We start from the raw sequence: 23812 nt of genomic DNA, 5'->3' as shown, positions 1-23812 counted from the left end.
CAAGCACTGCTATCCTGCAGTTCGGCCTTCGGCCTCGCTCGATTGCTCGCCACGGTAGAAACAACTGAGGGTCAACCGCGAACCACGTTCGACGTGTTGTCTCCCTGTCGCACATACGAATTTACGATTGCCTCTGGGCCTCAGTCCTTATGTAACTTTCGGGTTACTTTTGGTCATGTTACTTCTAGAGTTTATTTGTGAAGTGAACCAAAGCAGGTTTTAATCACATAGTTAGCCGGAAAGGCAAGTACACAATCATAGATATAGGTAATTTCAGTCATTTAGTTCACGCATGCTTTGATAAAGGTGACAATAGGATGGCGACTGCACCAGCATTACTGTTGCAACGTTACTGCTGCAGCACTGTCAATATCCTTGATGAAATAAGTAATGGATTGAAAATACAAATTGCAGCAGTAATGCGACCATGAACGTCACTTAGTTTACCAAAAAAAAAATCAATGTTGTCAATGTAATCTGGATCAGCCTAGGCAGAGGGGGCACCAAGATCTAGAAATGCTTAGGGCATCAAAATTTCTTAATCCGGCACTGCCTGTAAGGCAACCAATTCTTTTGTTTTTAAACGTCAAATTATGATCATCCTATTTTTATTATTATTTCATTGAAAATTACTATAGAAATCTCGGCGAGAAACAGGGTTGCCGGCCTCGTATGCCTATCTGACCTCGTTACGCTCAGCCATATCTACTTCCCAGCAACGTTTCGTTTCCCGGCGTCTATAGTAATGTAATATTACTTCACTTACTGTCCGTCGTGCTGCAGCCACGGCCCCGGTGATAGCAGGGGCTCCCCTATAGCCGCCGTGTGCTCGGCGTCCAGCCGCGCCAGCAACTGTTTCGCCACTACCTCTGCTGCTTTGCGCTGAAAATATACTATATACAGTAACTAAACTAATAAAGGAAGTAATAAGTAATTAACAGTATAATAATGGATTTGGTATACGAAAACTTATTTCAACCATTACAGTCAAAGAGTAGGAAAAACAGACAACATAACAGGCATCCGCTGAAGGCGAAGCTTCTATTTGCATTTAGAAGAACAAGAGGTACTTTTTATGTATGAAAAGTATGCAATTATAGTTTGGTATACGAAATCTTAATTCAATGATTACAGTCGACGAGTTAGAAAATAGTACTTTTCTCAAACTTTGTATGAAATGATGACATGACTTACGTCAAATTAGGTCCGGAAATACTACATATCAGGTGGCATGAGTGAACATGATATGTAAAGGAATTTCATACTGCCTTACACACCTAGGACTGTAAAGCAACCTTCTTTTCTTTTTTAACGTCAAATTGTGACACAACGTCTTGGCATCCTTCTTGGTAGCTTCAGTTAGCTTGGTACGGTGATTTCTTGTGCATATTCGTTGCTAAGCAATGGCGCTGGCGCAACGCGCAGGCGCGCGGACTTACGGATTGTACACCGCTGGTAGAGTGGCGAGCCGAGTAGGTCGCCACAAAACAAATTGACTACAATTTTTTGTTTTAATTGCAAGTTTGAGAAAAGCACTATACATCTCGGCGAGAAACGGGGTTGCCGGCCGCGTATCTCTATTACGTTTCCCGGCCTCTATAGTAATGTACTATTATACAATCGTGATATATTTTATAATTTCTTTATTAATAGATAATAAATCCTTGAGATTTCAGTTTGTAAACAATACCATAAGGTTGTTATAATGCTCTTATGTTTTTATTCTCATAATTTTTCTTTTCTTTTGTTTGTTTTTTGTTTTTGCACGCACAAATAGCTCTGTTTTACTATGTAGAAATTACTTAATAAGCATGATGTCAAAATATTTTCATTAAGGAAACTGTAAGTCTAGTTTTAAGAAAAGTTCCTGTGCTATATATAACTATAAAAGACTGTTTGTTTCTTAAATAAATTAATTAAAATTAAAAAAAAAATTAAAAATATAATAGAGAGCTTTTTAGTCGAGTACCGTGTTATGGCAACGAAGCATGCTGAGGTGCCTATGTGAGGTACGAGATTGAAAAGCTTGATTATATCACTATTGTATACAATAATTTTTCTACGAGTCAATAAAAATAATACTTTATAGTATTTTATGCAACGTTGCATACAATATTTTTCCTACGAGACAACAAAAATAAATCTTAATTTAGGTAAACAAATTACAGCAAAAGTATATAGCCAAGACGCGCGAGCATACCTTGTTCCGCGCCCGGCCCGCCCCGGGCCGCGGCCGGCCGGTCGGCGACACCTCCTCGTAACTCATGAGGCCCTGGTACTTGCTACTTGCTAAATTAATTTTTTGGACAGTTTTTTCTCAATTTTGGCCACCGTAGCCTACGGAGACTAACAAGCAACGCTAAGCGGTCTTCGTAGTCTATGGGTGTTGCTATATTACGGGTGTCACATGCGTATTTCTGACTTATGAAGTCATTATTTTTACTATGCAACCAAATGAATATTTTGTAAGTTGGCAGCAATGCACTTAGTTTAAAACTGTATTCGTTTTGGTTTTGTTAGGTTGGTAGCCATTAATCGCAGTAACGTTATAGCTTATAAAAGCACAAGAGCTTTTATGAGGAATAGACAATATAGACTTTTCTTGAAACCTTTTATGTATGTTCTTATATTCGTGTTAATGAATGCATAAATGACAGATAACAGTTCCTACAGGAGTAGGAAAAACTAATAAAATCATACAGGTAAACAAGCCAAAAGTATACAGCAATTTAAGGTACGCGAGCAGCCGCGATACCTTCATACCCGTGCGCGCCCCGGCCGCCGGGACCCGGCGGGGTGGTCAACGACACCTCCTCGTAACTCATGACGCCCTGGTACTTGCTCCGCGCTAAATTCAATTTCTAGATAGTTCTTTCTCGATATTGGCCACTGTAGCCTATGAAGACTAACAAGCAATGGTAAGCGGTTTTCGTAGTCTACGGATGTTGCTATTAAGGGTGTCACATGTGCGTTTATGACTTATGAAGCAATTGTTTCTACTGTACAACCTAAAATAAATAAATAATTTGAGCTATCGTTTTGTTTCGTCCTCTCGACCGCGGCGAGCTGTGCTGCGGTCCATTTCATTATAGTTGAGTAAATCGTTTCGAAATGAATATTATAGTAGAGTTGGGAGCCCATACATGAAAAGTACCCAATAACAGCTTGGTATACGAAATCCTAATTCAACCACTACAGTCGACGAGTAGAATTACCTCTTCTTGTGGGGTGTGCAGAGTCTCTGCCAGCGCCAGCAGCACGTCGTAGGCCTCCAGCGCGCGGTCGGCGGCGCGCAGCGCCAGGCACAGCGCCACCGACGACGACTCCTGCACCGCGCACGCGCTGGACAATCTGCAAATATATACATTAATTCAACAACTGAATTTATGAGACTTATTCGCGTAAAATTAATTTTAGTGGCCCTTATATAGAATGTAAGTGACCAGTGCGCAGTGTCGGCGGTCCTAGTGAGCCTCCAGCCGCGCACAGCGTGCTCGCCACGCCGCCACCGACGCTGTACCGTGTGTGTAGTGTCTCACCTGTGCGCGGTGTCGGCGGCCCTGCTGAGCGCGCACTGCAGCACGCGCGCGTCGGCCTCCAGCCGCGCACAGCGTGCTCGCCACGCCGCCACCGACGCTGTACCGTGTGTGTAGTGTCTCACCTGTGCGCGGTGTCGGCGGCCCTGCTGAGCGCGCACTGCAGCACGCGCGCGTCGGCCTCCAGCCGCGCACAGCGTGCTCGCCACGCCGCCACCGACGCTGTACCGTGTGTGTAGTGTCTCACCTGTGCGCGGTGTCGGCGGCCCTGCTGAGCGCGCACTGCAGCACGCGCGCGTCGGCCTCCAGCCGCGCACAGCGTGCTCGCCACGCCGCCACCGACGCTGTACCGTGTGTGTAGTGTCTCACCTGTGCGCGGTGTCGGCGGCCCTGCTGAGCGCGCACTGCAGCACGCGCGCGTCGGCCTCCAGCCGCGCACAGCGTGCTCGCCACGCCGCCACCGACGCTGTACCGTGTGTGTAGTGTCTCACCTGTGCGCGGTGTCGGCGGCCCTGCTGAGCGCGCACTGCAGCACGCGCGCGTCGGCCTCCAGCCGCGCACAGCGTGCTCGCCACGCCGCCACCGACGCTGTACCGTGTGTGTAGTGTCTCACCTGTGCGCGGTGTCGGCGGCCCTGCTGAGCGCGCACTGCAGCACGCGCGCGTCGGCCTCCAGCCGCGCACAGCGTGCTCGCCACGCCGCCACCGACGCTGTACCGTGTGTGTAGTGTCTCACCTGTGCGCGGTGTCGGCGGCCCTGCTGAGCGCGCACTGCAGCACGCGCGCGTCGGCCTCCAGCCGCGCACAGCGTGCTCGCCACGCCGCCACCGACGCTGACAACGCGCAACCTAACCATCATAAAAATACATACTATTATAAAATTACGTTAGTTTAGTCGTGCTACCCATGATCATATTTTTTTTTTTTTTGCGAATTTGATTGTATTTAATTTCAAAAACAACCAACTGACCATCGTTGCTGGCCGCGACCAGCGCCTCCCTCAGGCCGGCCTGCGCGCACACGTCCAGCGCCAGCCTCTCCGCCGCCTCCGCACACCACGTCTGCAATATCATAATAATCGATTTTACTGCTATTAATCCAGTTAAGTTGCTGGACTATATTGGTTATTTTTTTCTCGAGAATAAGTGGCGCAGTTGGCATACAGCCTTAAAAACAGGTGGTAGCAGCGACGATCCGGGTTCGATCCCCGGACGTGTATATGCACATATTATAAAAAAATAGGATATTTTTAATGTTGTGTACACTGTTACCAATTTTACCAGTTAACTACTGTCTTCTGATGGTCAGCCAGGCGGAGCCGTGCTCGCGCTACTCACGCTACTACTCGCGCACACTCGTGCTATCTCACCTCCTCATGGCTGGTGTCGTCGTCAGTCCGTCTCAGTCGCACCCTGCTTGTGATCTTGGCTCGGCGCTCGTCGCGCGGCGAGGCCGTACACACTCGTGCTATCTCACCTCCTCATGGCTGGTTTCGTCGTCAGTCCGTCTCAGTCGCACCCTGCTCGCGATCTTGGCTCGGCGCTCGTCGCGCGGCGAGGCCGTACACACTCGTGCTATCTCACCTCCTCATGGCTGGTTTCGTCGTCAGTCCGTCTCAGTCGCACCCTGCTCGCGATCTTGGCTCGGCGCTCGTCGCGCGGCGAGGCCGTACACACTCGTGCTATCTCACCTCCTCATGGCTGGTTTCGTCGTCAGTCCGTCTCAGTCGCACCCTGCTCGCGATCTTGGCTCGGCGCTCGTCGCGCGGCGAGGCCGTACACACTCGTGCTATCTCACCTCCTCATGGCTGGTTTCGTCGTCAGTCCGTCTCAGTCGCACCCTGCTCGCGATCTTGGCTCGGCGCTCGTCGCGCGGCGAGGCCGTACACACTCGTGCTATCTCACCTCCTCATGGCTGGTTTCGTCGTCAGTCCGTCTCAGTCGCACCCTGCTCGCGATCTTGGCTCGGCGCTCGTCGCGCGGCGAGGCCGTACACACTCGTGCTATCTCACCTCCTCATGGCTGGTTTCGTCGTCAGTCCGTCTCAGTCGCACCCTGCTCGCGATCTTGGCTCGGCGCTCGTCGCGCGGCGAGGCCGTACACACTCGTGCTATCTCACCTCCTCATGGCTGGTTTCGTCGTCAGTCCGTCTCAGTCGCACCCTGCTCGCGATCTTGGCTCGGCGCTCGTCGCGCGGCGAGGCCGTACACACCCGCGCTCCGTCGGCCGAGCCGTGCTCGCGTTCGCAGCTCCCCGAGCTGGCGTGTGGACGCGTGTAGCCGCAACATCTGGAAAATAGTAAATCAGTAAGAGCGGATTGCACCATAACCGTAATAGTTATTTACGATACAAGTGCAGAAAATAGGAAATTTGCAACGAGTTGTGATAAATTAAAACACGACCGAAGGGAGTGTTATAAATCGACACAAGTTGCGAATTTCCTATATACACGTGTATCGTACAACGTTTTACAGTACATATGGCTCTTTAAAGTTTCGACATATGCACGGAAAGTGCTCATTCACGCACGCGTGCAGGAAAGTAGCGCCATATGTACTGTAAAAGAATAAGTAGGTAGGTAGGCACAGTCACGGAATTTGAAGGTTTGTCACTTTTGAATTTCACCTTCTCATACAAACTGTTTTTCGTTTCTCATTTTAAAACAACGTCTTGGATTGTTATAAAACTTTGCACATACAATAATATGAGGTATATCCTGTAATTAGTTTATATAGCCCCAGCTTATAAACCGAACGAAAACAAGATTTGTATGAAAAACTTAAATTCGCTGTATTTTTTTAACTACGGTATCTGAAGTTATATAAGCTAATTACAGGCAAAGATATACCTTATCCTAATGTAAGTACAAAGTTTCAGAGCAATCTAGCTAGTCGTTTTAGAATGAGAGCGTAAATCCGTTTGTATGGAGAACCGAGCTTGCTGCGGACTCTTAATTCCATTGCCATATGCCATAATGAGTTAAGGAATAGAATCTCCATGTACCAAAAAGTGTCCGACAAAAAACCATAAATAGGTGGCGCTACAATACCTAGAATACTTGAGAAAAAATCTAATCATAGACAGCGCACTTCACTCCGTCAATAACGCCTAGGTTCTTAGCTACTCTAGCGCTACTCTGGAGAGGTTTGGAATTATTATAATTTATATTTTTTTTGTATACTACGTCGGTGGCAAACAAGCATACAGCCCGCCTGATGGTAAGCAGCCTATGTACGCCTGCAACTCCAGGGGAGTTCCATGCGCGTTGCCGACCATAAATCCCTCCCCCCCCCCCTCGTTGAGCTCTGGCAACCTTACTCACCGGCAGGAACACAACACTATGAGTAGGGTCTAGTGTTATTTGGCTGATGTTTCCTGTAAGGTGGAGGTACTTCCCCAGTTGGGTTCTGCTCTAGATCTGGAATGACATCCGCTGCGCTGTGCCCTACCAAACAAAGCGAGATGGCATTCACAATGCAATATTTATAGCTGACAGCTGGACACTTTTGCAACAGTTCTGCCTATGGAGATTCTATTCTTTGCCTCTACCTTCCATAACACAAACTCTCTCTCTACCGACAAGTTGCCAACTTGCGACAATAGTTCAATCCGTTCAGTATCTTACCTAGCCGTGCTGAGACAGATCTCCGAATCCCTGGCCAAGAGATCTAGGCTGGTGTCGCAGTTGTCCACGGGGTGAGTCTCGCTCGAGCTCATCTCTTGTTCAGTATCTTACCTGGCCGTGCTGAGACAGATCTCTGAATCCCTGGCCGAGAGATCTAGGCTGGTGTCGCAGTTGTCCACGGGGTGAGTCTCGCTCGAGCTTATCTCTTGTTCAGTATCTTACCTGGCCGTGCTGAGACAGATCTCTGAATCCCTGGCCGAGAGATCTAGGCTGGTGTCGCAGTTGTCCACGGGGTGAGTCTCGCTCGAGCTCATCTCTTGTTCAGTATCTTACCTGGCCGTGCTGAGACAGATCTCTGAATCCCTGGCCGAGAGATCTAGGCTGGTCTCGCAGTTGTCCACGGGGTGAGTCTCGTTCGAGCTCATCTCTTGTTCAGTATCTTACCTGGCCGTGCTCAGACAGATCTCTGAATCCCTGGCCGAGAGATCTAGGCTGGTGTCGCAGTTGTCCACGGGGTGAGTCTCGCTCGAGCTCATATCTTGTTCAGTATCTTACCTGGCCGTGCTGAGACAGATCTCTGAATCCCTGGCCGAGAGATCTAGGCTGGTGTCGCAGTTGTCCACGGGGTGAGTCTCGCTCGAGCTCATCTCTTGTGGCTTCTCTATCCTGAAACATACACAATATTTGTGTTACATTAGTAGGGTTACTTTTACACAGGGTCACTTTTACATAACGGTACTTTTTCTAAGAAATTCCATTTCGGGAGAAAACGATTACCACTAACTAGATCTTAACAAATCACTTTGATGTTGATGTTGATCGCTTCAGCATTATATATTGGGAACGGTATTTTTTTCACATTAATCTTCATAAATCATTTTTTTTTCTCTATGAAAAAAAATTAAATTTGGAATGTACAATTAGAGCTCTTCCAAATGATACCCCACTTGACCTAGTCACTAGACTGAAATTTGGCCCCCTCTTCATATTGAGCATATTTCATAATTAATAAAAAAAATATATAAATAAAATACTCTCAATGTGTCTGGGTTAGCGTTGTTCATAACGATTCCAAATTTTAAATCGATAGCTTAAGTGGTTCTCGAGATATTTAGCGATGTGACAGACAGACTGACAGACGGACGGACAGAGTCGCATATATAAGGGTTCCTTTTGTACCTTTTTGGTACGGAACCCTAAAAATCATGGAGAATGGAAAATGTTTAGAAATAGAAAAACGTTTTCTCTTTTTGAATGAACGATCACGTATACTAATAGTTCCCTCTTAAAGCAACCCACCTGACTTGGACCTCATGCTTGAAAGCCTCCGATTCTGGTTCCACCTTCTCCTGAGGCGTCGGTAGCTCGGCTGGACTGACCAGGGACGAACTGTCATTCTGCATGACAAAATAATCAGTGGTAAAGTAAGGACGCTAAGCACAATGAATTTCGTACATTAAACCCTCTGTCCCTATCTCTATCGCACGCGCGTAATTATACTTATTTCTCGCACATCATGCGCGTGTATAAAAATGTGATATTTAAAATAGTTTTTTTTTCGGAGATCCAACGGCTGTTAATATGTCCATAGGTTTTAAAATATGATACTAAAAGCCAATTACAGGTTCTCATCGGTAAATACAGATTAACAAAAACCTACCTACGCCAAAGCCAGAGCTAATATTTTTTTATTTGAAATTAACTTCTCTTCTTCAACCTAGCGCTTTCCCGGCCTAGCGCCAGGGTCCGCTTTCCTAGTTAATTTTCTCCACTCTTATTGAAATTAACTAAAGAAGATTAAAAAGAAAAAAAATAACAACAGGTTGCACTCCGGGAGTGCCCGCAGAAGTGAAAACTTGAATATTAACGTTGTGCATTTTGAAATTTTGGAATGGTTACGGAATAATTTTGCACGAATTGCTTTAATTATCAGTATAAAAGTACTAACATTTATATGGTAAAATACAATATATCGTACACAAACAACAATTTATATTACATTAAAATTTATTTACTGGCGTCAGTGGCATTGTAACAGTTTTTCGATCAGGTCACGTGTCCGTCTTACGAATTTTCAACCTGACGAATCTGTCGGTCACGTGACCTGTCGCGAGTTTAACATTTTTTCGTCATCACAAAAAGTGCGAAGCGTCGCTAAAGAAGTTTTCACTTCAAAAAACCGGCCAAGTGCGAGCCGGACTCCCGCACTAAGGGTTCCGTGCCATTGTCTATAATTTTTAGTATTTGTTGTTATACTTGTTATAGCGGCAACAGAAATACATCGTCTGTGAAAATTTCAACTGTCTGTAACTATCACGGTTCATGAGATACAGCCTGGTGACAGACGGACAAACAGACAGATAGACGGACGGACAGTGGAGTCTTAGTAATAGGGTCCCGTTTTACCCTTTGGATACCGAACCCTAAAAAACACAACACAATGAAATTTCAATTTCAATAAGGCATTTTCATTTAAGGATACTATATCAGGATACGCTGCACAGTGTGGATGTTGCTATTGAAAATATCAATATCCTTAATTCTTAAGTTTATTTAATCATTTACTAGCACGCATTAAAAAAAATGTTCTATCTGTAGATACGAGAAGCATTAGGAATAGCAAGGGGTTGTTCCAAAACTCAGCAACATTCAAGTAGAACAAATGGTCTCGCCGGAAGATCAGCGCTGACTTTTGGGTTAGCATTAATGCTGAGGCGGGACCATTTCGTGGTAAACTATTTATTTATTCTATGTTTCTTCCTTTTGTTATGTTGTAATACTTTTGTATGTCATAGTTTATCACGAATAAATGCTATGATTTCTGATTTCTTTCTGATTTCTTAGAAAATGACGAACAACATCTTTGGTAGACGTTTTCGCTATGGGCACGACTGTCACGCAACCTGCAGCCGCAAATATAGGGGAAAACGTAAATTTACTACATCTTATGACGACCGGTTTGGCCTAGTGGGTAGTGACCCTGCCCACGAAGCTGATGGTTCCGGGTTCAAATCCTGGTAAGGGCATTTATTCGTGTGATGCGCATGGATATTTGTTCCTGAGTCATGGGTGTTTTCTATGTATTTAAGTATTTATATATATATTATATATATCGTTGTCTAAGTACCCTCAACACAAGCCTTAATGAGCTTACTGTGGGACTTAGTCAATTTGTGTAATAATGTCCTATAATATCCTATAATATTTATTTATAAGACTACTCCAAAACTAAAAACTACTGAACGGATTTTCATACGACTTTCATCTATAAATAGAGTGATTCTTGAGGAAGGTTTAAGTATATAACTTGTAAAGGTTTTGTGTAAATTTTTATAAGTCGTTAAAAATATTTATTATTCCAATACTTATTAAATAAAAAGATACAATCATTAAAATACTTAAGGACTAACAAATAAACTTAACTATAAATAAAACTAAACCTAAACTAACCACTAAAAAAAAAAAAAAAAACCTAGTCAAACAACCCACCCCGCGTCGCTCCCAACGCAAAGGTGCCCATCACGCTTGCTGCGTTTCCGCGTTGAACCGCGATGGACAACCTTTGCGCTAGGAACGACCCGGAGCGGGGGTCGAAACCTCTTTCCTGCAAGCGCCGCCCCAGTTCCCCAAGAAAAGATTTCGCCTCCGCGCACCAGCACCCTGACGTCTCCACGGCAAGGGGAACAAACAAGTAGCTTGCCAGCCCCGAGTACTTGTCCCTCTTTAGGGACGCCGCCTGCTCAGCAGCAGCTCCCGCCGATCGCACAGTGCGGCCAAGGTGCGTGGCGGCGAACGTACTGACGCAGGTGGCATCCCACAAAAGGCACTTACCCCTCTCCCACGGCACCAAGGTCAAACCATCTGGTCTTTTACCATCCGACCGACTCAGCTTTGTGTAAATTGGTTGAAATATAACGAAGTTGTCGGATCTTTATGTACTAATGAACATGATAAAAGAATGGATTAAATGAAATGAAATGAAAAAAATCACACTGGCTAGGAGCTTTAATCGAAAACGCTGCCTAATCTGTTTGAGCTATAACAACACAATGTATGATGGTGTTGTACCCTTTCATGGGTCTACAAAAAAGTCCGCGATGTTGAATGTCTATCTTTTAAGGATAACTTACTGTACCTATTCTTAACTTCTGATAAAGTTCACATAATATGTGGCATTTGCAAAGCTATTTACACGGATACAGTGTTAATAATTATCAAATTGAACACGTTAGTTATATTAAGCATTTCATACAGATTACAATGGTCCCTTACAACATACAATTAAAATAAATATTTCAGGAGTAATCGTAAATTAAAGTTTCATTTCGAGCCATATAACTTGTACGAAATGTTAAAGACGCTATCCGCAGTTAGTTCTAATGTTTACCACCTTATGCGCTGGGATAGCTTTACTTACCCCCACCATGCACTTCGCACGGCCTCAATAGTTACACAGTGTGACCTACATAGCTGTATTATGGTTATTGACGCATGTTTTCGCGTTAAGGCTCGCTTCCTGGGGCCACGCTGTCGGACCGGAAATCGAAACCTCGCTTGATTTCCGCCATAGACGTCTTCCGGTTACTACTTTGACAGAAAATAACTTTTCGCTTCTCCATATATCTAGTCAGAATATTAACTTCCATGCATCCAACAACCACACATTGTAGGCTACTCAGCTTATTCATTTCCAATTCAATTCATTTAGAAGAACATATAATACATAAGAATTAAGATGTTCAGCAGTGGCAGCACGGTTCCATTTTTATCGCTTATCACTATGCCCGTCACTTTCGCACTTACATACTTGTTAGAACGTGGCATGGTGACAAATGATAAAGAGCAGACCATATTAGCACTCAATTTATATTTGTCTGTTAGGTTATGGTCATAGAAGACAAAACAATTGGGGACAGTTTTATCTCGGTAAAAATGGAAAAAGCTCGTGAATCTGAGGAGAAATGATATAAAAAATAAAAACAAAAAAACAACGGGTTGCACTCCGGGAGTGCCGGCAGAAGTGAAAACTTGAATATTAACGTTGTGCATTTTTGATATTTTGGAATGGTTAGGGAATAATTTTGCACGAATTGCTTTAATTAGTTTAATTATCAGTATAAAAGTACTATCATTTATGTGGTAAAGTACAATATTCATTTATTGCGATTCGTACACAAACATGACAATTTATATTACATAAAAAATGTAACTACTGGCTTCAGTGACATTGTAACAGTTTTTCGATCAGGTCACGTGTCCGTCTTACGAATTTTAATCTGACGAATCTGTCGGTCACTTGACCTGTCGCGAGTTTAACATTTTTCCCCCATCACAAAAAGTGCACAGCGCCGCTAATTATTACAAATTTAAAATAAAATTAATACAAATTTAAATAGAGATGCCTATTTGCCAAATTTGCGAAGTTACGATTTGATCAAACATCTTTTTAGAATATAAGTTTTACCATTATAAAGTTTGCTAAATAAGTTTTTATCATAGTAGAATTAGACCAAGTAAAATGATGGCAAATGATAATTTGACCATACAAATTAAATGCGAAGTGTAAACTTGCTAAAGATTCGTTTGGGAAATGAAACTATTGCGATATGTTTATTGGGAAGTGAAATTTGGCGAAAAGTATTTGGGCCAAACGAAAGTAGGTACACCGTCAGTAACATACCAGGTCTGTCCTGGACCGGTCGGCGTCGTTATCCAGTTCCCCCGCCGGTTGTGTCGTCGACTCACACTCATCTGAAACAACAAGTCACAATATTCATTTACATCATGATTTATCATCTATCGCTTGAATATACAAAAGCGATGAAGCAGACGATTTTCGATTTTTAGATGTTTGCAGCAGTTTTCCAGATTTGAGGCAGTGTTGCCAGGCGTACGATAATTATAGAACATGAACGATAATTTGGCTTCGGTACGATGTAAGTTCCAAAGAGCAGTTCAGCCCTTGGATGAAGCCACCCAAAAAGTCTAATATTTAAAGCAAAATATGACACTTTCCCTCAGAAATAGGCTAAAATTAGCACCTTTTGATTATTCGGCTCCTTGGTGTAAGTCAAAATTGTCGACATTTTCTGTATTAGTATTTTAAATACAATTTTGAAAAATATTTTGTATTTTTCATTTGAAATAGTACATCAAGGAAGTATTTTTATTTTTAACGGACTTCAAGATTTCAAAAGGAGGAGGTTATCAACTCGGTTGTTTTTTTTTTAAATGTTTGTTAGTTCATAACTCCGTAATTTCTGGACCGATTTCAAAAATCATTTTTTTGATTGAATCTATATATATACAGATTGGTCCCGTTTTAACCGTAATAACCAACAGCGTGTTATTTGATACTTCTTCCTGTTTATGAGCAATAAAGCCATGTAGTTCAGCCAGTCTTGCTTACTTTCGTGCATTTTTCCACTGACAAAGTTGGCTTGCCAGAGTAGGTGTATGTATAAAAATACGTATTCAGTGATTACACCAATTAGATTGTTCGTATCTAAGACCCAGACGGCACGGCCATTCTGCTGGCGCACGTCCTATTGACACTGTCTGCTATCACGCACCGCCATTCCGGCACGGCCATTCTGCTTGCGCACGTCATATTGACGTCTGCTATCTTAGAAGCTTCAAGAAATTACCTGATACTTCTTCGTCGGTGATAGCCCTAGCCTGTTTATCAGCCGCTCTCCTGACCAGCTCACCTATTCCCTCATGTAGTTCAGCCAGTCTTGCATCATTTCGTGCATTTTTCTACTGACAAACTTGGCTTGCCAGAGTAGGTATATGTATACAAATTTCAGTGATTACACCAGTTAGATTGCTCATATCTAAGACCAAGACGGCACCGCCACTCCGGCACGGCCATTCTGCTTGCGCACGTCATATTGAATATTAGAAGCTTCAAGAAATTACAACCAATTACCTGATACTTCTTCCTCGGGGATAGCCCTGGCCTGTTTATCAGCCGCCCTCCTCCTGACCAGCTCAGCTATGACGCCATGTAGTTCAGCCAGTCTCGCGTCGTGAGCTCTCGCGGCCGCGGCGGCCCGCGCCCGCTCCGCTGACAGCGCCCGGGCGAGTGCGTCGCGCTCGCAGCGTAGGGTGGTCGCGTCGTGTTGCCCGCTGCTTTGAGTTGTTACCTGGAAAGATAAAGGGATATGGTCAGATTTTGACAATGATTGAGAAATATACATTTAAATCTCAAAGCAAAAAACGGTAAGGCAAAAAGGTAAATATAGTCACTTTAGACAGCCCAAAATAACTGACGTTTCTGCAATTTCATAGTACACGACTGTGGCTCTAGGTACATTTACAAGTCTCGTGCATCTCAGATGAAAAAGGGTATAAGTTCCACATGACACTTGCACGATTTACCATCTCAGCTACGCGAGACTTGTAAATGCGACTATGGGGTTGTTGCATCTATTAATACAATTGGTCCGAACGCCCTCTGTGTTACATTTTACCAAGTAGCTCAGTAATTAACACTAGATAACGGGAGCCCTTGTAATTCACGCTGTTTAAAGAAAGAACTCAAACAGCCGAAATAATTCCATGTAGTGGCATTTAACCTGATCGATCTTATCCCTTATTCACTAGAGCCACAGGTTTTAGATCCCTACACAATTACATATGCCCTAAATATAGCGACACCTATAGGTATTACGTAGTCCGGATGGGAGAAGATCGTGCAGTCTGGAGGGCGTACTTTGGAATTCGAAATGGCCGCAGACTGTGAACACTGGCAGACGCAGACTGGAGACGAAGTGCAAAAAGACCTTATCGAACTCTGCGCCGTCGACTGTAAAGAAAAGGCTTAGGACAGAGCAGCATAGCGGTCTTTGGTGTCGGAGGCCCAGATCGCCACTTCGTGGCCACTCTATTCAATGTGCTTGCGACACTGCACCACAAACCATGGCGCACCTGCTGGATTGCCCCGCGTGCCCGCACTCGTGCTCTGAATCTGACCTGAGAGATGCCACAGTCCGGGCTGTCAGTACCGCTGCTTTCTGGGCATCCACTGTTTAGGGGAACCTCGACACGAGAGAAGAAGAAGAGCGAGCCAAAATGAGACTTGGCCTCCGACACAAGACAGCGCCACTTTTCTCGGTCCTGTGCGACCTGTCGCCAATTGTCGACTCGAAGCTCGCGCAGATCCGCCTCCACCATGTCGCTCCAGCGATACCTAGGGCGTCCGATAGGACGTCCTCCTGCTAGGCGACCCAGGTACGCTCTTTTTACGTTCCGATCTTCGTCCATTCTCTCAAGGTGGCCCAACCAACGGAGTCTGTGGGCTTTACTTTCTCCCATGATATTAGGTTCAGCCACTAGGTCTTCAATCTCACGGTTCTTAAGGACTGTCCAACTTCCATCAGGAACATCCATCATGTTTATTCAATAAATTTCAAAAAAACTTGTAACTTGCATTACACACTCACGTGTCACATACCAAAACGTAATGTATTAGTATTTAAGTACTTCAATTGATTATCGCCACTATTGTCAGGTTAGGTTAGGCTCATCAAGGATTGTACGGTCAGTGCCCCGGAGCCAACAGCGCGTAAGTCTCCGTATTAGGAGCCACCATAGATTTATTCCCACAGGATAGAGTGTGATGTGAGGCGTCAAAAAACTATCTGATCTTGAGTATAATACGTTTAATCTGTCTTAAATGACAATACACGCCGTTATATAGTAATCTGACCGCGGGAGTGGGTTAAGAAAAAAAATATATTTGTCTAAAATATGAACATGATGATTTATTTTTTTAATAAAAGAAAAGAAAATCACGATGTAACAGAAAAAAATAAAAGAGAATACAAAAGGAACAAAAAAGGAACTACATTTATTTTATTTGATATTTTCTTTATCATGCTTGCATACCTTCAGGAGGGGAGCTCAACGAGGGTGGGGAGTTTTAGGGTCGGCAACGCGCATGTGACACCCCTCTGTGAGTTGCAGAGACTGCTTATCATCAGGCGGGCCGTATTCTTGTTTGCCACCAACGTAGTATATAAAAAATCTGTTTGGGAGGTTGGATGTATGTACCGGAATCCAGATTAACAGAACGGTATCGGTGTTAAATATTTAACAACGTTAGATTTACATTCATCTGATGCGCATTGATACTGACATGACAGATCTGACGTGTTTGTCATTTCTGTCAACACATTGGGCGTGGAAACGGCTGCGTCAGATCACATCAGACCGTGGGTACGACAGATGCCAGTACAGTCACCTGAACCCGACTCACCTGCAAACATATCTTGCACAACGAAGCATGCAAAAATATATATGTCAGATTTTTGTGGCTCTACAAATAAGATTAGGTCACATATTTCTGCACGCTAGCTCATGAACGCATAAAATACACTATAAGCTACACCTACATTACATGCAAAAGTTAATGTAATCTCTTTTGTAGATCTTATTTTTTTCAACACGCCTGTAGTCGGCGCAACGTAAACTAATATTTGACAATTATGAATTTATCCTTAAGCCCTATTTACACGGCGGCGCGAGATCCAATTCGACACATTGCTATAACCGGAACTTAATTTTCAACTGGTTCCGCTTGTAATATTAGTTGTAAATTATTAAGCAATACCTACACTTTTCATTTGATGCGATACTCGTGACATCTAGTGTCAAGTAGCGGTACTGAAAAATCCGCTACTTGACGCTAGAATCTGGTCGAGATCTGATGTCGTCATGTCGACCAAGAAAATAAGCAGCATTTTGGTTACAAGCATGTCAAGGGGATTAGCCTTCTATGTATTATTAGTCTATGATACGGGTTAATTCATGACTATTGTCCATACGTTTCGTCGACTATAAGTACGTGAGGAGCACAGCGTACTCTGATGCGGGATCCAGTAGAGTGTAGTCTACGCAAGAGCCGTTCATTAACGTCCGCTTGTCATTAAGGGAGCTCTAATCAGGCGTGACGGCCGAGCAAAAGAAACCCTCGTGTGTGGAACTAATCTTATATTATTTGTCTTTCTTGCAAAAAAGGACAAATTAGGTTTCGTAAGAATAAGGAAATTTCAACAAAGAAATTGATTGCTTCTTCGATTTCGACTTCTATGGGACTCTATAGACGATTTAATTAATTTGCTTCAACAGACCTAATAAGCTTTTTGTCAACATTTTAAGCTTTTATCTATATCTATATCATAACCTCTCTGTAATATATTCAGAAAAAATAAACTGAACTGACCGCCTATATTCACAAACCTGTATCTGTAGGTGCATCGTAGTTTTAACTACTTTATTGAGCGATAACCGATGATACCTTAATTAAAACAAAAACATTACATTCAAATTTAGAACATCTCCGAGAAACAAAGAAATTTGATTTGGCCTCTATTCTAATATCAGTCGTAATGAAGTGTCCGTTGCGAACAATTTTGACAAATTCGTATTATGGGAGGAATACAATCTCCATAGGCAGAACTGTTGCAAAAGTGTCCAGCTGTCAGCTATAAATAATAGTTCCAAATCTCTCCAGAGTAGCGCTAGCCCTTTACGGCCGGGAAAAATATTTTGCAAAGATTCATAAAAAATGCATGTGAACCGTTTTTAATTGTTATAAAATACGCGTATAAAATGTTTAAAAAAATCCTAGTGTCCTTTATCATAAAAAAAATCGCGTGCACGAAAGTGACGTTCAGGAACTATCTGGAAATGCACGAACGTGCAAATTCATTGAGTTTTGTAAAATAATATGACTAAAACGCAACATTTTACAGAACAATGCATGTGTATGCTGCACATGCATAGCATATGAAGTAATCAGTATTCAATTTAGCATAATTATCACAATTTTCTTTAAGAATCAACATCTTAACGATTAAAGAATGATTAAAAACAATAATCAACAATTGTAAAGTACTCTCAATTCAGTACATCTAAAGGAAATGCTTGAAAAAATTATTTTGACGTGTAACGAACACGTTGCATTTAATACAACGAGTAATAGCCCTGCTGAAGTAGTCTGAAGCAGTCTGAAATTGGCGGGCTCTTGGAGATTTGGTATCGTCAAATTGAAGCATCATCTGAAACATCACTCAGACGCCTCAGACATGCTTCACTACGTCGTTTTCTTGGTGGTTTAACCAACATTTCTAAGATTTTGAAGCGAAAATCGAGTAAATCCAGTATTTCGCACCTAGGACGGCCTATGGCATCACAATCAAGCGAATATCCATAAAATGAATACTGATTCATTCACATGTAAAAAGAAAGAAAGAATTTAGTTTCAGTGTCCATCTCCTTGTTTAAAAAAAGGTCTCCCATGGGTTTATTAGTTCATAACTTTCTCTGAAGCTGTAACATACACGTATGACCGAATCTTTATCTCCCATCTCTTGACAACCTTAATGCTGATCGTTCCCGAGCAGTTAGACAGTAGGAAAACATATTTGTTGTCTTTCCTCCTAACTAGTGACACTGGGTCTGTCACAATCAGCAGATCTTTAGGTACATCTCATCGTATTCGTCGTTGATTCTTTGATTTCGTTTTCAATTCATTCAAAAAGCGAATAAGGGAATTCTTCGAGGTCATCGTATAATTCCTCAATATGTGATATACTCGTATCATTATTGCACAAAATTTCAAGGAATTTTTTGCCTCTTAATGGACGCTTAAAAAAAACATAAATCTAACATTACAAAACGAAAAGTATTATAAAACTATCAAACATATGACTATTTATTTTGATTTGATTTTCTGCGCAGAAGCCGGATAGACAAAAACTTGCAAATAGTTATGACCATCGATTTACGGGCTACGGCCGAACCCACAAATTCGTGCACTTCTTTTTTACGAGCATGTAGTTTCCCCTTAATAACTTATTGTTACTCTAATTTGTGATAAATAAACACACATAACTCTTTTACTGTAATAATTAAGTGTTAAATAACAAGTTTGATACCAAAATTATACAAAATTAAGAACTTACGTGTGCCACTGCTCCCATCAAAAAATGCCACCATCTTCAAAGCAGTCTCGCGACGGACTGATCCTACTGACCTGCGGTATTTAGTACTGAAACGTGTCGCTAATGTCTGCAGATTCGATCGGAATAGGTCTGAGCTCGAAAAGACAATTTACTTGCGGGCAGGATTTTTTAAAAGTAATTTGCATAATTATATCGAACCGGTCGTAAAGGGCTAGAGTAGCTAAGAACCTAGGCGTTATTGACGAAGTGAAGTGCGCTGTCTATGATTTGATTTTTTTTTCTTAATATTCTAGGTATTGTAGCGCCACCTATTTAAGGTTTTTTGACGGACACTTTTTGGTACATGGAGATTGTATTCCTTTGCTCCACCTTCCAAATTTCGCATGTTACTTGATTACGGAAGGAAAAATCTCCATATACCAAAAAGTGTCCGACAAAAAACCATAAATAGGTGGCGCTACCAATACCTAGAATACTTGAGAAAAAATCTAATCATAGACAGCGCACTTCACTCCGTCAATAACGCCTAGGTTCTTAGTACTCTAGCGCTACTCTGGAGAGATTTGGAACTATTATTTATAGCTGACAGCTGGACACTTTTGCAACAATTCTGCCTAAGGTGTTTCTGTTCCGTGCCTCTACCTTCCATATACTTGATATCGAACGATATGGCAGTCGGCCCCGACTCTAGTTTGTCTCTGAATAAAAAAAACCGCCATTTTGACGTTTAATTAGTTTGTGAGTGTAAAATTAATACATTTTGTTGATTTTGTTGATAATATTCAAGCTCAATTAGGTTGCGTTGTTTCAACACCTAATTCCTATAGGTACCTCCAGTCTCCATCACCAGAGAGCTGATCTTTTGACATCAGTGTAATCTCGGATCTTTCATATCTACAAATACCAAATTCGAGCAACATTTAAGAATCCGCAGCAAGCTCGGTTCTCCATACAAACGTAGTTACGCTCTTATTTTAAAACTACTAGCTACGCTCTGATTTTAAACTTTTTACTTACAATAGGATAAGGTATATCTATGCCTGTAAGTATATTATGTAGCTTCATATACCATCGTTACAGAATACGGCGAATTTATGTTTTTTTATAAAAAACTTGTTTCACCTCGTGTCACTGTATGTGCAAAGTTTCATTATAATCCAACACGTAGTTTTAAAATGATACCGAAACTCCGTTTGGCAAGCCTCCAAGCTTGCTGCGGACTCGAAGATCATCACTCAACAGAAATACAATATGAGTGTGACGTCATGCAAGCTCAATATTTCGTACCTCAAAACATTCATCCAACTTAAATAAAGGTCCTTGTTAAGAACGTACCATAAAATTGATTCCATTCCTTCCCATCGGAGGCGCCGTGACCGGCCGTAGACTCGAGTACCGCCAAGAAGACTCCCTCGAGACCTCCTCATCCGCCACATTGGGACAGCAGAGATACCAGCTCCTACTCCTCCTGACTCCAGATCCACTATCCAATTGGCTTAATGGCAGTCGACCAACAAGTTCCAGCTCGGCTAGCAATGGTTCCTTCTCTTTAGGCTCTGGCATGGGAAATGTGCCTGCTGTAGAATAAGTCTCCTCAGGTCTGCAAGCTTCAGGTGTAGTGTATTCAGGTAAACTGTACTGTCTGTCTCGCAATGGAGGTACTTCCACTTTGGCTCCTTCGTTGACCACTTCATTAGACTCCACATACTCGCTGAGCTCGTCAGGGTTCCTCGGTTCTTCGTCGGCAGTGATGTGCGGAGTTCCGTTCTGGTTTTTCCGTTTGAGACGCTCGATGTCCGCGTAGTAGTAGGCCGTGGAACGCGGTTCCACGGTTCGGTTTCCAGTTAGATTTAGAGTCATTTTGGCACTTGGATCGATTTACATGTTTGCCTGTTGTAATGTCGGTTTAAGTTAACTTTGCAGGCTTGTACAGTCGCCATTAGATATATTGGAGCGGCCAATGTGTTCACAAATATCTGAACACGCGCTCTTAACACCTTCACATAGAGGCGTGTTCAGATATTTATACACACATAGCACCTTGACTGCTCCGATATATCAGATGGCGACTACAAAACAAAGTAAGGGACTGACATTATGAACGTCATATTTTCATAGAGATTTGACCCTAATGATGACAGTTTTAGACTTTGTCACATTGCTATGTAGAGTTAGCTTGGTTCGTTTAGATGAGTATTGGTGTACCGCGATAGTTTTTGGTGAATTTTATTAAATTCTGAGGTAACGCCAAATGATGGAAGAATAGTCTGAATATACGTAAAATAGGTCAATATTTTTTTTGACTTACACGTGTACGAGCTGTTTGTATATCCCAGATTCTAAAATGACAGTTAAATTGGCCAGTTGAGTACCTACAAACAAATATGGGCAAAACTGACAGCCCTATGTGCAGAGCGTGCATGGAAGAAGAGGAAACAACAAAACTTATTCTCCTAGACTGTAAACAGGTAGAAGTATACAGGAGCAAATACCTAGGGACTCCGTGCACACTAAAGGAGGCAGTTAGCAACCTGAACTGCTAGGATTCGTGGAGGAGCTGGGGTGGTTAGAGTAGCGCTACCTCGTTTCACGCAAAATAGGCACAATGGAAGTTGTTTTTACGGAAAATTCCCAGCCAAACTAAATAAATAACTTACAAACGTGCAGTAGTGAAGCTTAAAAGGTATATGGATACAACGCTTGTAGAGCAAATAGCTTCATCCAACTCCTAACGCAAAGAACTACAACTACAAGTGTCATTAACTAGATGGCGCACGTTTGCAACCGCCATTTTATTACTCTTATAGCTCAGTAAGTACAGTCAGCGGCAGGAGCATAACTATATCACAATTTTTGGTTGTAATTTTGAAAAATTTCCAATTACTGAATCGACAAAATAGTTCCATATAGTTCCATTTTGATGGACCCTTCATACAAAATGTTTTTTTTTTCGATTTTTCATTGTGGAACGACGACAAAAAAAAATCTATAACGATTTACAAGAAAACGTAGACGTAGTAGAATACCGTTATGACGTTATGAAATTCAAAGTAGGTATGCATATTCCCACATATCTAGAATGCTGCTTACGCAGAATACAATCTAGACATTTGAATATTTCTTACATTAGACTAGACACGTCTTCGTCGTATAACTTGCGAAGTTGCACGCTTGCACGATACTCTTGTTTTATGTACGAAATTGAGAAGTCGATAAAGATAAGCGAAACATAAAGGATAAATTACTCGAGATTCAGCCAAAGGTAGAATAACATGCTTAAAGACTTAATTCCGCACGGTCCTTATTCTCGAGAACGACTTAACGTGCAGATATCAACCCATCGAGTGCCATAACCAAGCTCAACAACCTCCAAGTCCCGCGGATTTTTGTTTTTCATTCATTTTGTATGAAATCAGGTACCGTAAAACCCCCCAACTATAGTCCAAAGCTCCCAACTATGGTCCACAAATAAACTCAATTTTTCTCGTTCAGGTGTGTATTTTACTATATTTTTGTAGTTCTAAGGCAAAGTATGTTTATAAATAGAAGGTAAAACTAGGAGTAAACCAAAAGGAACATTGGTATAGATACTTAATTTCCTTTCGAACTTGTGGGCCATAGTTGCAGTATTGGACTATAGTTGTGTAGTTTTACGGTATGCGATTTTCGATAAAAAGGGCCGTGGGACTTGGTAACTTTTCTGCCAACGCGATATCGCGTCCGCAGGGCTCGAGTGCCTATCGCCTATATCAAAGAGAATTAAGAAAACCAAGAGTGCTCACTCCGTACAACGGTTTTGTTACCAAAAATACTATTATTTTCGTAGTCTACATCTATAGTCAAGTAGCGGAGCTCTCAGTACTGCTACTCGACCATAGATGTCGCGGCAAACAAAAAGTCTAATGCTCAAATATTTTCGGCAAATATTATATTCCAGAGTAAGCGTAGGAGTTAAAAATTGAGTTCCGGTTAGTTACAATATTAGCGGATAATCGTTGAGCATCAGACTTTTTGTTTGCCGCGACATCTATTGTCGAGTAGCAGTACTGAGAGTTCCGCTACTTGACGCTAGATGTAGACTACGAAAATAATAGTATTTTTGGTAACAAAACCGTTGTATGGATGGAGTGAGCACTTCAATTAAAAAATAATAATTTTTTTCGTAGGATGTTTTATCCGGCAGTTATTTGTTAGTTAGCTATCTAATACTTTACTTGGATATTGTAAAACAGAACCCCTAGTGTAAATTTATTCGATAGCGTAACGTGACGTAGGTACGCGTTTGCGTTAAGTCTCATTTTGTATAGTATTTAGAAACAGCGCGCCAAGCGGGACGTTTTGGGAACTCAAAATCCCATACAAAATGAGACTTAACGCAAACGCGTACGTTACGACACGCTATCAAATAAATGTACACTAGGGGTACAGGACGTAAGTGTAAAACAAAACAAATGCATAATAAGAATAAGGAGACTTTTTCTATGAGCACGTTTTTTGGAATACCGCTCCATGTACAAGCAAGTAACCGTGAGGCTTTTAACCTTAAAGCAACTTCATATGACATTAAACAATGCTTATTGGCTTAGCGAATCCAAGATAACGTCTATTGTAACACGTCACGACTGTTTTGTCTACAAGGTGTGTTGTGTTCACGAGTAGATAGGCTTAGCACAGGAGCATA

The 23812-nt window shown here is 42.4% G+C and overlaps 1 protein-coding gene across 1 annotated transcript in view; it reads right to left on the bottom strand.

The window, feature by feature from the left end:
- The window catches only part of LOC133532622 (colorectal mutant cancer protein), a 50458-nt gene that overhangs the window by 10826 nt on the left and 15820 nt on the right, over positions 1-23812 (bottom strand). Inside the window, exons 2-11 of the mRNA XM_061871374.1 lie at positions 20467-21021; positions 14091-14307; positions 12840-12910; positions 8464-8556; positions 7271-7362; positions 5654-5822; positions 4506-4596; positions 4272-4383; positions 3216-3351; positions 767-882 (exon numbers count right to left, since the gene is read on the bottom strand). Of these exons, the coding sequence (XP_061727358.1) occupies positions 767-882; positions 3216-3351; positions 4272-4383; positions 4506-4596; positions 5654-5822; positions 7271-7362; positions 8464-8556; positions 12840-12910; positions 14091-14307; positions 20467-20991 (1622 nt within the window). The 5' untranslated portion in view covers positions 20992-21021. The remainder of the gene's footprint in view (positions 1-766; positions 883-3215; positions 3352-4271; positions 4384-4505; positions 4597-5653; positions 5823-7270; positions 7363-8463; positions 8557-12839; positions 12911-14090; positions 14308-20466; positions 21022-23812) is intronic.

Source organism: Cydia pomonella, chromosome 27 (genome assembly GCF_033807575.1).
Source record: "Cydia pomonella isolate Wapato2018A chromosome 27, ilCydPomo1, whole genome shotgun sequence".
Lineage (NCBI taxonomy): Eukaryota > Metazoa > Arthropoda > Insecta > Lepidoptera > Tortricidae > Cydia > Cydia pomonella.
This window is presented reverse-complemented; position numbering and strand designations above follow the sequence as displayed.